This window comes from Hoplias malabaricus, chromosome 10, assembly GCF_029633855.1.
Source record: "Hoplias malabaricus isolate fHopMal1 chromosome 10, fHopMal1.hap1, whole genome shotgun sequence".
Taxonomy (NCBI): Eukaryota; Metazoa; Chordata; class Actinopteri; order Characiformes; family Erythrinidae; genus Hoplias; species Hoplias malabaricus.
This window is the reverse complement of record NC_089809.1, coordinates 35,245,793-35,259,486: the sequence shown is the minus strand read 5'-3', so window position 1 is coordinate 35,259,486 and position 13,694 is coordinate 35,245,793. Positions and strand designations below refer to the sequence as shown.

The 13,694-nt window shown below is 40.5% G+C and overlaps 1 protein-coding gene across 8 annotated transcripts in view; it reads left to right on the top strand.

Annotated features, from left to right (window-relative positions):
* Positions 1–13,694, top strand: part of ptprma (protein tyrosine phosphatase receptor type Ma) — a 236,662-nt gene that overhangs the window by 163,894 nt on the left and 59,074 nt on the right. For all 8 annotated transcript variants that reach the window (XM_066682258.1, XM_066682266.1, XM_066682264.1 and 5 more), the window contains exons 12-13: positions 7,566–7,839; positions 11,913–11,949. In XM_066682258.1, coding sequence (XP_066538355.1) covers positions 7,566–7,839; positions 11,913–11,949 — 311 coding nt within the window. The remainder of the gene's footprint in view (positions 1–7,565; positions 7,840–11,912; positions 11,950–13,694) is intronic.

Here is a 13,694-nt window from a genome sequence, read left to right as displayed (position 1 = left end):
TTTCTTTTTTTCTCTCTCCAAAAGAATAGCTGTTTTTTCACAGTACAGTAATAAGGCAGTTTAGGTACAGTTGCAGTTTTTAAAGATCCCTTGAGGACTCTAGCGGGAGAGAGTACCACAGTACCATGTTTTTTAGGGCATGTATTGATAAGACAATTAGTGTATGAACAGTCGGCTTGGTTCACTGCCTTTAGAAGCACAGTTCCCACTAGGACATGCCTATACCAGTAACTGTGTATCAGTAACAGTGACACAGCAGAATAGCTTCAAACACATGTTCACTTTGAGGAGGCATCTGCTAACCCTGGGATGAAAGAAAATATGTGAACATGATGAAGACAAGATTCATGAAACAACTATTGAAACAATTTCTTATCTGTATTTGGCCGATGCCTGTATATAACACCATTTGGAGACTTAGCTTTAGCACATCATTTCTCAATTTCCTTGGTGGTGTGTGATTCCTCAAGCATGTGAAAAAGTACTATGGGGGTGCTGAGTATAGGAGGGGCTGGGGAGCTCATGTGGGGGAGCTTCCAGCATGCTCAGTGACCAACCTATTGTTTGTTTAAGGGGTTAGTTTAGGGGGCTTTGTTGTTGTTTGGGATATTTGTGTGCATTCTATGTGTGTTTGCTCTGTGTATAGCGAGATGTGGTGTTATGTCGGAGTTCACTCGCTGTAAGAAGCATTTTTTCATGCGTTTGGTGGCTCTGAATCTCACTACACAGCAAGGACCAATTACGGATTGTTACCTTGTTCTCTTTTCCCTCTGCTCTAAATACAAACAATCAACATGGGGGCAGCATGGTGGCGCAACAGAAAGTGTCGCTGTCACACAGCTCCAGGTCCTTAGTTTGTGGGATCAAGCCCTGTTCTGGGTGACCATTGGTGAGGAGTTTGGTGTATTCTTCCTGTGTCCACGTGGGTTTCCTCCGGGTGCTTTGATTTTCATCCCACTGTTCAAAAGCACACGTTGGTAGGTGGATTGATGACTCATAAACAATTTTTCACAGCAGACAGGATTTATAACACTTAGCCACTTGGGCTAGCAAAACACATTAACCAGTTTAATTAACATTAATTTTAACATTGCTGATATCTACCGTATGTTTAATTCAATCAATTATGCTTGTGTAATATGTTTTTTACTAACACACCACAAATCTTTACTTTCACTTCCTTATCCTATTTGATGACCTGGAAAATATGACCTGTTTCTGAAGTACACCAGCACTAAATATTATCCCTCCCAGTTCAATTATAGGTCCTATGTGTCAAGTCAGAGACTATGACTCATCCCAAAGCAGATATTTTCATGTTTCCTGCCACATGCTGGTGGTCTCCCAAATCCAGTTCCTTGAGAAAGATTCATAGAGGAAGCTCAGCAAGCCAGAAGATTTAAGTGACATTTAATCTGAACAGTTTCCCTTCATTTGCGCTTCCTGTGTTAGTTTATGGACAAAGAGATAAATAAAGTCCCACACACACCACATATGGTCGGTCAGATTTGGCAAGTCAGACGGCCACTTCAGACACGCTTTAAATCCTGAGATTAGCACAGCTCTTCAGGGAATGGGTGGCACAACAGCAATATCCAATGAGACCCTTTGCCTGTGATGTAAATAAACACTGGACTTCTTGGCTTTTAAAGCAGTTAGTCAAGGCAGTTTCAGCTTTTCAGACTTTGCGGCCAAACTCTTCCTTTTTCTCCTGTTCTAGGATATGTCCATTGCTAGTAAAGTAGCAAAACTGGTCTCAGACCAGTGGAAAGGTACAATTTCTATGAACACCAAATGGGTCAGTCTCATCCTCACCTCCTCATCATTCTCTCCGCTTGGAGTACATGAAAAATATCTCCAGGTCCTGGGTCTCAGCTCAGTCAATGCCGGGTGGGAAAGGCCGGTAATTGGAAGGTGATCACATGACCTTCCCAAGCTCCAGTGGATATTGCAGCGAGGCATGAGGGGGCTTAATTGGTGTCTGCCGGGGTTGCTGGGTGTTCCACTGGAACGAGAGTGCACTTTTTTGGCGCTGTTCACTGAGCTGAGGCCTCTTTGATGGCCTACCAGGTAGCCGTTATTGTTGGGGCTATTTTTTTATGAGGGTTTGTTGTGTCTCCTGTGCTGATTGCCTTTCAAAACACCCTCGTCATGTCTTTGATGGTGTACATAATGACTACAATAGTACATTCTCGCTACTGGCCTTCTTGTCCCCATGGCTTCAGCCTATTATGTGTTTTAATTAGAGGAACTGGTTTCTGAGGTTGCTGGTCTTCGAAGGCGATATGTGCTGAGTGAAATGTATGAAGGTGATGGATGAATGCAAGCAGCATTAGGAGGCAAGCTAGGAAGAAGGCCATCTTTTGGGGGGCATGGGAGTGCACCAGAGAAAAGCCAAGACCCCGCGACCTCCTCTATTCCTCCCAGGCCCTTTTCACCCTCTGTAAGCCAATTACCTGATAAGGCAAAGCTAAGCCCAATCAAAGTTTCTGGAAACGGTATTTCCCTCGGTAGCTGCATAGCTGTGTTTTTAATGGCACCAGATCGCGGAGAGCACATCGATTGTTGTGTAAGAGAGTGTGTGAAGGGTTTCTTGAATACAAATCAGGGATTGCTTTCTCAGTAAAGTCAGACAAGGATAAATTACATAGGATTAGTGTCTTGTGTTGTCCTGTCTCCTGATTTTTTACCCCTCAAATTGCACTAGAATCTTTAAGTTATTTGTCAGTAACTTGGTTTGCTTTTGTCTCTGTTTGTCCCCCACATTTCTTAATTACTCAACGGCAACATTATCCATGTTAAGCTTTCCTGTAATCAGAGAGAAAATTGCAGAATAAGGTCTTCTGGAATAGAATGGCAGTATGAATAGAAGCACAGTATGAATTGAGCACTCTCAGCATGCTGCTGACATTTGAAGCCATCTGCCATATGTGATAATGTGTCTGTGTTATCGTAAACATCATCTGTGGCTGATAAGCATTTATGTAACACACAGACCCTTGGATTGCTTCGTTATTCTAGACAGTTATTATTCAACAGTTGGAGGAATGATTATATAATACATACAGCCTCTCAGAATTAACTGGTTTGTCTTTTATTATTTTGGAGTTGGAAAATAAAAAGAGAGACATTATGCTTCTTGTTTTGTTCGGACAGAACCAGCTTATTTTCTCCTTTGTTTCTGAGCCTTGAAATGATCTTTTTTTTCTTGTATTTTGTTAATGTCGGCTAAGATAATTGTTATTTTGTCTGTGTGCTGTAAAGTTATAATGTCTGAATGTGAAACAAAAACGTGATAAAAAAAAAACATGATGTAGCAGCTTAAACAAGTGCATTGCTTTAAACAAACAGTATTTCTGTGGTTCCCAAAGTGTTATGAATGGTCCCCTTGATGCGGTTTTGTAGGAATTACAGTGTTTAAAGTAAGTATACCATAAGTATGTGCAAAAGAGGTGTATGTGTGTGTTGGAGAGGGGGACTTTAAAATATTATTATCTAAAAAATGAGGGCACTACAGAAAAACTTTTGGAACCACAGCAATTCGTTTTGCAGAAATAAGGATCGGTAGCAAAACTACTTCCTACTGTGAAATACGAACAGTGGATTTTGATTAAATTAATGTATTTAATTGTTTTCCAGACAATACAACGTACTGTGGTATTTTTGTCAAAATGAAATTTCAATTCTTTTAATCTACTAACATCTAGTGACCATGTGACCATGTACATTTCGTCACGCAGCATTTATTGTGAAATATTTCCTGATTGGTCCAGAGTGGTATACATCACCTCATCCATATTGAATTCACTCTCTGTCATGTTTGTGATCAAATTTGACAATATGAGGTATTAAAGGGAGTTAGCTGCAAAGGCTGCGAGTGATGTGGGCTGCTGTGTAGGGCAACAGGGTTGTAAATCAGCACCAAGACAGACTCTTAAAGTAATGGGTGGCCTTTAAAGAGGTCCTAAATCCAGAGGAAATGCTCTTTTGCCTCTCTCTCTCTCTCTCTCTCTTTGCCCCTCTCTCTCTCTCTCTGCCCCTCTCTCTCTCTCTCTCTCTCTCTCTCTCTCTCTCTCTCTCTCTCTCTCTCTCTCTCTCTCTCTCTCTCTCTCTCTCGCCCATATTTCCGCGAGAGCCACCTTGTTCTGTGTCACCCCAGCCCTTGCCCTGCCCTTTGTTCTCTTCAGTGCAGGGAGGTAATTAACTTCATATTTCTCACTCTCTGCTCTCGCTGCATTTAATATTTTATTACATCAGATTTTATCGCTAAATAGCGGGCACGCTGCCTTGTGGCGTTGCACAGCAAAAGGGCAACAGGGACTCAATTGCAGCGAGTTCTTTCTGTAATGATCCACGGCTGGGAGCAGGGTGTGTATTCGCTCACATATATTCCGAGGCAGTTTATGACAGATCTTATCTCCAGCTCACGTGGAAAATTTAATTAGCAACTATTGAATATTCAACACAGCCATTGAGAACATGAGATACGCTGTTTGCATTTGTGAGCACCACAAACACCCTTTAAAAAAAGAATTTCATTTCGGCTCCTCTGTCTTTTATAACAAACGAGAAGCTATTAACTGACAACTAACAAAACCAGCTACATAAACAAACTATATCTGAAAGTCAACTGGGTGTTAAACTTCATTCCTAGGCGGCGCAACTCAGAACCAATGTGAGTTATATGAACAGAGATGTGCTTTTAGGCGTTATAAACTTGTCACTACGCATATAATGTTGGTCACTTTTGCATGCTTACATGGCCATGAGGCCTTCCTCATTCTCACACTCCCCTTTCAAACCCATAAGGTGTGATTAAAAGCTGTCAGGGGGATGTGATAACAAAGCAGATGCTCCAGATGCGGCAACCTGGTCTAAAAACACAATTAGGACACGACAGGATGTTCCATTCTGGGTTACGCAAAGGATTTCTGACCCATTAGTTCTGTGTTTTGCCACTCTTTTAGCTGTGGTTCAGCTCCTCTGCCAGTTGCTGGTGGGATTTGACACAGGCTTTATCAGATGTTAAACCTTTTAGAATTAGGGAGAAAATGAGTGAATTGTTCTAACCAGGAAATTATTAATCCTATTAACCTTTATGGGCTCCATCATGCATGGCAGTCAAATTAGGGCTAATGGGTCTAATAGAACTTGTTATAGCTGTTAATTGCAAATTTCTAAAGTAAAGGACATGGCTTGTATTCCATTTTGATTTAAAATGACAAAAGACTGCATTTTAGCCAGTTCTTCTAATGGGTGCATCTGCTGTTCCAGTATGAGGACTGGTAATACCAGTGTTACTGCTGGTCAGTAAAAGCGTCCTTTGCTGTTGAATATATCACATATGGGCACCCTACAGTTGAATATCTGGAATGTGGCGGGGGGTCAGTGTTGTGTTCTGCTTGGACATGGATTATGAAGTTAGTGTTAAAGTGGGTCAAAATGATTAAGAAACTATGTTAAGAGACTCGTGTAATCCTCATTGGATGAAATTGCCAGTCATTAAAGCAAGGCATAACCAAGTCTTGCGAATATTTTATAAAACATAAACAAAATTAAACATGATCATGTTTTCAATTCAATGTCAATCTGAAAACATTGGCCAAAGATGATTTGTTTTTATTAATTAATAATTAATGCATTTATGCAAAATTTAACTGATATTTATAGTCATGTATATTGGCTTGGAGCATTTCTCAGCCATCTGTTTTATAATTCTTGTGCTGTTTACTATACTTCATTTCTTAGAATTGTACAATAACAGAGGTTTGGCTTTGACAGCTCTATCACATCCTTTGGTTGAGCCCACTTAAACCTTCGCATAAAACTACTGTGTTTCTCAGTCTATTTCCGTAGATAAAAGAAAAGACTAGTTTTAGTAGTCTCACCTGCCTGTAGGTTGTTCCTATTACTCAGTCCTGCTGGACTCCTTTTTAGTGTCTGGCTGAGTAATGGATAATGGCTTTCTGAAAGGTATTCTCAGTTGTTTGGGATGTTAAAGAGTAAATGAAATTGGGGTCTGCTCTTTTTCAGTATTCAGTTGTCTTGGGCCAGAGCTGGAGAGGAGGAACTGGTTTCATTCTGGGGTCCTCTGAGGTTCTGTTCAGCTTCGCTTTTCTTTTCCTTCCAATAAAGAAAGGCTCTAGTCCAGCCTGCCTGCAAATTCGCCTCCATTTCATTTGTCTCAGAGACTTGCCGCCAGCCAATATCTCCTGTATTGCAGTGGGAAAGACCTGGCTTTTGGGCTCAGCCTTGTTTGATCCACTGGGCGAATAAAAAAGCCTGTTCCCCTCCTATCCCATTATACATCCAACATATCAAGTATGCCAAGCCCTTAGCCCGTTTCCTAGAGTCCGCTTTGGCACTAACACCAGGTACATGTTGATCTTTTTCCCTCCTATCTTGACCATAATTTCAGCCACCTGTGAATAGGAAGTCATGTTTTTTCCTGTTGTCATTATTTCAGTCACACTTGGAGACTCGCCGCTCATTCTGCTCCGTGTCAGAGTTCAGCGTTCTAATATCTGGAAATAGGGAGGCTGGACCGCCATCTCATACCAAAACCTTTTATTTCATGCTGTTTAAATCCTCCCCATAGATGGGATATTGGCCTTGCTGTAAATTAGGTAGCAGGCCGCTTCACACAGACCTGCTTCTTCACCTGATGTTCCAGGCTTTAGCTAGTTAATAAAAGCCTCCCAGGCTCAAGAGGGGACGACCATCGGCCAGAATCAGCCACTGCTTCACAGTCGTCTTGTTGCCAGAAACTAGCAGATTAGCTGGCCTACACTCTGCTTGGTGTGTTCAAACTCAAAGCTTTTTCTAGTGCTTCTGCTCTTGGTTTATGGTGCTCATTTATTTACACTGCATGTTCACATCCAGTCTTACACCATGTGGTGCTTTTTGGCTGGGAATATCTGCAACATATGTTAAAAGGATTTGCATTTTCAGTTATCAACAAATCAAATTCCTTTTTTTGGAGTTGAATCAGATCATATACATCAAATATACATATATGTCATACATCAAATAGAGACATTTTTTTACATGTAATGTCTGCTTTTACTTCAAAACAATGTAAAAAATTACTTTAAAAATTATTCTACATTTATATCAGGTACATAAAGTTTAAAGTGCAGTACATAAGGCATGCTGAAGAGTAAAGAACGTAATCACAGTAATGCAGAAAATGTCTAACAGCTTAGTAAGACACCTTACTTTGTAAAAATGACAGCAAATGTTTTGAAAAAATGGAATAAAGCAAATGGCATACACCTAATAACACCTGAAAAATACTGATGTTTGTTGCTTCTGTGTTACATACTACGTTTTTTCTGATGTTAAACCAATAGATACCTTATGCACAGTGGATGTTTTGACTCAACAGTGTATGGACAGTAATGAGGAGGAGCAACCAACAAAGGGGCACTTAACATTTAATGGCTAAATATTGTAAAACTTAAATGTGGATTTCTCGCAGTGTCAGCTGTAATTTAATAACGAGCTCTGTTGTAGCTGTACTATAACTTCTCTTTAACTCCTGTTTCCCTCTTGTGTTCCTGCAGTGTGTATCAGGTAGTAGTGGAAGAAGAACGTCCACGTCGGTCACAGCGAGCTGCTGAGATTCTGCGCTGTTACCCAATCCCCATCCACTTCCAGAATGCCACTGTGCTGAGCTCCCCTTATTACTTCACTGCTGAGTTTCCAGCCTCACGCATCCAGAGCTCACTGCCCTTCACCATCGGCGACAACAAGACCTACGAAGGATACTGGAACGTCCCTCTGCTGCCTCACAAGAGCTACAGCGTCTACTACCAAGCCGTCAGCAAGGCCAACGGGGTGAGTCCACAAACATTTCCGTTCCTGTTCTACTTCCACTCACTGATGTTTTATCAGGTGCGTACAGTATCGTATGTCAAAAACATGATAGGCAGTGTGTTACACACTAACATGCCAAAAGGATATTCATAATCCACAGTAACATTTGCAGGAAAAGCCTTTTCTGTATCATTCAGACTCTCTCAAACTCTGGCCTCTCTATGTAAGAATGTTTTACCAGTGGCAAACCACAGCTATTAGAGCTTCAGTTCCTGTTAAAAAATGACACATCTATCAAAAACAAGGACAACGCCTGTAAAATAGTGCTTATTTTTTTTAGCTTACCTCAAGGAGAATGTCAGTTCTAAGCTAACAGTTGTTCACTTAACTGTTTTTTATAATTCACTTTACTTTTTTATATTTCTAGATGAAACAAAGACATTGAAGATTGTAAGACATTCATTGTTTTGTTTCAAGAGTCTAACAGACACCAATGTGTTTATCAAGTAGCTGTTTTATAGCAACTCTTTCAGTGAAGAGTGCTGCTACTGTTAAAACTAACCAAAGTTTGGTAGGTCTTTTCCAACAGCCTAGAAGGCCCTAACTCCTTAATTTCATCTTACTAGCTCAACTAGGAAATAATACAGTGCATAGCATCTATTTAAAACATGCCGTAAAGTCTAACAATCCATATTCTACTGACTGCACTCCTACTGTCACTTGTTTCTTATGAACAGAGAGACAGGTAAATTAAGCGTAAGAAATGCTGACTTATGTATTGACCCAATACTAAACATCATAGTGGGAGTCACAAAGTACATGCCCCGCTCTACTATTTCCTCAAATATGTGATAATTCATTTGCTTTAGAAGTGCCATCCTCTTTTATGGAATCAATTTGTCCCTGCAAGTACAGAGAATCTGCATGAGACAGCAAGCTGTGGATTAGTACCCAATAGAGAGTAATTTGCAATATATCGCCAGCCCACCAGCGTGCTTCTCCATCAAGTCCTTCTCCATCAGCAGAGTGATATGCTCAATTTAGGCATATTGAATTTCCAGCCATTAAAAGAGAATTTTGCACCGGCAGTAGAGTGGAGCTGGCAGAGGCAGAAGAGACTCGACTATCAGTGAGAGGGAGCGCTTTCAGAGTGACAAGCTCAGAGGTACAGTACAAGGCGGCTATTCACGGATGCATTATTAACACTCCAGTTTAATTGGAAATTAGAATTATCAGCCATCTCCCTTTTTTATATGCAAATTGACCCTAATGAAAAGCCAATCCTTTATTTCAGTGCCAGCGAAAGAGAGAGAGAGGCTCAGGCCATTAGATAATTCACCATCTCTAATTGGAGGCGCTCGGCCTGCAGGGCGTAAGAGAGAGTGTGCGTTAGTGTGTGTGTGTGCATGTGTGTGTGGTGAGAGTGATAGAGATTAGCTTCAGAGCTTATGAATGCTTACAGTCATACACATCCATCCTTAATAGTCGCCTATAATAGAGCAGCCTGTTTTTGCCACCGTGACTCAGTCTTTAAAAGAATGAACGTGGGACACACCAAAAAAGGCTGTGTGTGCATGTGCGCGTGTGAGTGTGTGTGTGTTATTGTCACACCCCTGATGCTCCAAAAAAGGAGGTGGTCTTCTGCAAATTGCTGGCAAGCTCTTGCTTCCACGTCTGTACTACAAAGAGCCTCTGGCTGCTGCTGACAAACACTAGCACCCTGGTGACTTTTTGACCCCCGACCGAATGGGAAATAGTCCAGTTTTAGGGAGGAAGGTGAATGCTGTGACTTTTTGCTTCCTGTCCCTCGCCTAGAGATAAATTGCAATTTTAGGGCAAATAAAAAGAAGAAAAAAATCAGTCCCTGTACCGCTGTGAAATGAGCATTTTAGAACTTATATAGCTTTTACAATATTCTAATCACTGTCAGCTCTATTCATCGTATTGGACACAACTAAAACGTCCAGTCCTTGCTAATATTCTATGTCTTATGTAGCATAGGAGTAGAATATTAGCTGAAGGCTTCAAACGTACTGTATATGTCGAAAATAATGCCTGCTCATCCACTTTCTTTCGAAAGTAAGGGTGCTAAGAGGTTTGCTGCAGTTACAGCCTCGACTCTGATTAGATATTGGAACATGTATGTAAGGATTTAATGGCATTCGGGCTCAAGTCAGGTCAGGTACTGTGTGAGCCCAGGTACCGATGCTGAAAGATTAGTTCTGGACAAGTGCCCCTACAATTCATTTCAAAGGTATTGAATTTTGCTGTATTACTCCATACCTTGGGCATTTATGCCACTCTAGTCCATGCACAGCCTTGGTGAACTCTATAGCATCCCATTTAATATTACACTTTAATGACAGGCACAATACAGATACATATTGTTACATATTTATTTATTATATTACATATTACATATTATTTTATTACCATTCCTCCAGTGTATTTTCCCTGCCCCCCTTTATCGCCTGCTGCCGTGTGACCATTTGAAGCTTAAAGGAGAAGAGGGCTTTGTTGTTGTTTATGATTTCAGCTCGTGGCCCATATGCTGCCATTCACTCTACCTGCTCCCGCTCATCCTGCCACGAGTCTCAATAATTCAGCGCTTCGTGGTTTAATTTGTCGCATCTTCAATAATGCAGCGGGCCTCACAAGTGCATTTTGCTGTAATAAAACTAGAGGGATTAAAACCAGCTCTTCCGTCACATGCCGCCTCCTGAATATTCATGTCCTGAGCTTCTTTTTTGTTTGTTCCTCATTTGTAAGACAACGACTGCAGCCTTTATATGCCACCGCTGCTTCATTTTGCTTCCCCCAGATGTCTATTGTTTTGTTTCACTCTCGAAAGTTGAGGCGAGGAACGAACGGATCCCCCCTCAGAGCCGCAGAATATTGTAGTCTATTGTATACCTGTGGGGAAGATTTTTTTTCTCTCCTAACATTTTTAAAATCCCCATATTCCTCCAACCGCACTTCCATTGCCAGCAGTGGAGCCGCTCCTAGTTGCCACGGCTCCAGCTCTAACTGCTTTAACGCACACTACTGAATTCTGAATTAGCTTTTTCATTCTAAACATCTCAGGTGTGCTATCAAGCACATGGCCACACAGCTTCAGTTACTGAACTCTGTGACTCATCTTCAGTTTTTAAGCAAATACATTTTAGAGTACACTTTATACTTCTGGTGCTATAGATGTTTCGGCAGGTCAGAGTACAAATTATTCATGTCAGTGATTTGGATTAATTAAAGCGATACTCCTGCTTTTTCACTAGAAACACTGTAGTACCATTAATTAATTAATAACAAATAATAATAAACAAATAAACAATAAACATTCCATAAGGGCAATATTGAATACAATAATAATAATAACAACAACAATAATAATTATTATTATATATATTATATTAATAATATTATTATATAACAGAATAGTAATATTATTAGTATATTATTATACACTATAATAATAATATTAATATATGATTATATAATATAATATTTAATATATTATATGGTATAGGATTGTAATGTAATATAATAGTAAATTTGACACATCTGTATCATACACATTTCTCTTTACTCTCTCTGTTCTAAACCCTCTTCTAATAGAAGTCAGTGGGCTAAAGCATGCTACATAAAGCACTGATGAGTAGATCAAAGGTGAAACCGAGTGGAGGAGGTGTGCATAGTTGGTGGGATGTGGAAGTGCATAGAAAGCTGACACACACACACACACACACACACACACAGTGTTGGGCCAGCTCAGGCCTCAGACTGCTGGCAGGTTAACAACCAGAGAGACTCACATTCAATCCTAAATATCCCTGTATACCCCCTCAGCCTCTCCCTCTCTCTCTCTCTCTCTCTCTCTCTCTCGCTTGCCCTCCTCCGTCTGTTCCATTTTACGGGCATTCTCCCCAGCAGATTGTGAGAGACAGAGAAGGTGACTGAAAGACACAGCCTCCCAAACAGCCATGACAGCTAATATGTAACCTTTTTTGGTGACAGAAAAATAATGTTTTTTTCTCTCTCTCTCTCTCTCTCTCTCTCTCTCTCTCTCTCTCTCTCTCTTTCTCTCTCATGCACAGGAAACCAAAATCGATTGTGTCCGTGTGGCCACTAAAGGTAGGACTGTGTGACAGTAATCCTGTTTGGAGATTGCAACATGTACTACAGCCTCTGGTTATGGCATGTCTTCAGAAAGCCTCCTGTGCGCTCATGTGTTTTACTGAACTCTACACATGCTTGTAAATGACAGTTCATCCTTCAGTATCTAATCCTATTAACAGCAAACACTGAGTATTTATTTTCCTTTAAAATAAACAGATCAAGCATCTATTAACTAATCCCACACTCCTGAAAGTAAAGGGGACAAAAAAGGGCTGCTTGGAGTGATGCCATCGAAGAAGCACTTTGACTTCCCAAAAGATTAAGATGAAGTTAAGAGATGGGCATGAAGAACATTTGGTTTAAAGAAATCTTTTAGTGCAAAATGTCATTTCCAGATAAAGGCTTTACTTGGAAAAGCACATGTTCTTCCTGGAAAAGCATATGGCCAATGCCAGTGCATTCTGAAACCTTATATTTAAGAGTGTATATGTGCTCTGAAAGATGGTTTCACACATTCAAAGCCCTCTGTTTCTCTCTCTCTCTCTCTCTCTCTCTCTCTCTCTCTCTCTCTCTCTCTGACACACATAAACACACAAAGTCATCCTTCATAGGCAGATGTTAATTACTCAGCCAGCACTAACAGTATAATCAGTGAGTTATGATTTCTGAATCATGATCATTTGAGGAAAAGTCTACTCACTTATTAAAAACCCACCCGTCTGCCTGTTCAGAGGATTCTCACTAATGATCCCTGTTGAAAAAAGTGGTGGACATTGTTAAAGATGTGATATAATTTCAAGAGTTAGCTCTGCTTTTTATGCATTTTTTGATAATGTTCTGTTAATGATTGGATTTGGAAACATTGTCTAAGTGTAGAATACAGTGCTGAGCTTGTCCCATGACTATGTAGATTTTCATTAATTAAATATGATACTGAATTTGATCAGTACTGCCCAGCACTAGATAATTATAATACTCTTTTAATAACAGGCCTGTCACTATCAATTATTTTAGCAATTGAGTTTTATTTGGCGAGTAATTGAGCAAGCAGGGCTTATTAAAACAATAAAGAACCATGAATATCATTTCAGAAATTTGAGAATGAGATAAACAAAATAACGTAACCTTTTAAAAAACAACACTATGTGTCATAATGTCAGTAAGACTGTGTCCATCAGGTCTGCTTTCTAACTGTAAGAGAAATCAGAGAATAAAATGTATGAATTAATGCCATGCATATTGGTAATTAATAATGGCCTGTTAGGTAAAAATCCAAATCTTCATTTATTATTACTCCTTTTAATATTGTTATCATGATGTGTTAAGGGCGGCACGCAGGTAGTGTAGCCGTCACACAGCTCCAGGGACCTGGAGGTTGTGGGTTCCATTCCCGCGCCGGGTGACTGTCTGTGAGGAGTTGGTGTGTTCTCCCAGTGTCCGTGTGGGTATCCTCCAGGTGCTCCGGTTTCCTCCCACGGTCCAAAAACACACGTAGGTGGATTGGCGACTCAAAAGTGTCCGTAGGTGTGAGTGAATGTGCGAGTGTGTGTGTGTTGCCCTGTGAAGGACTAGCGCCCCCTCCAGGGTGTATTCCTGCCTTGCACCCAATGATTCCAGGTAGGCTCTGGACTCACCGTGACCCTGAACTGGATAAGCGCTTACAGATAATGAATGAATAAATGAATGATGTGTTAATACAGAGTAATGGTGATAGTTCTTTGCTCTCTTACTCCTGAATAAAAAAGCTGAATAAATGTGAG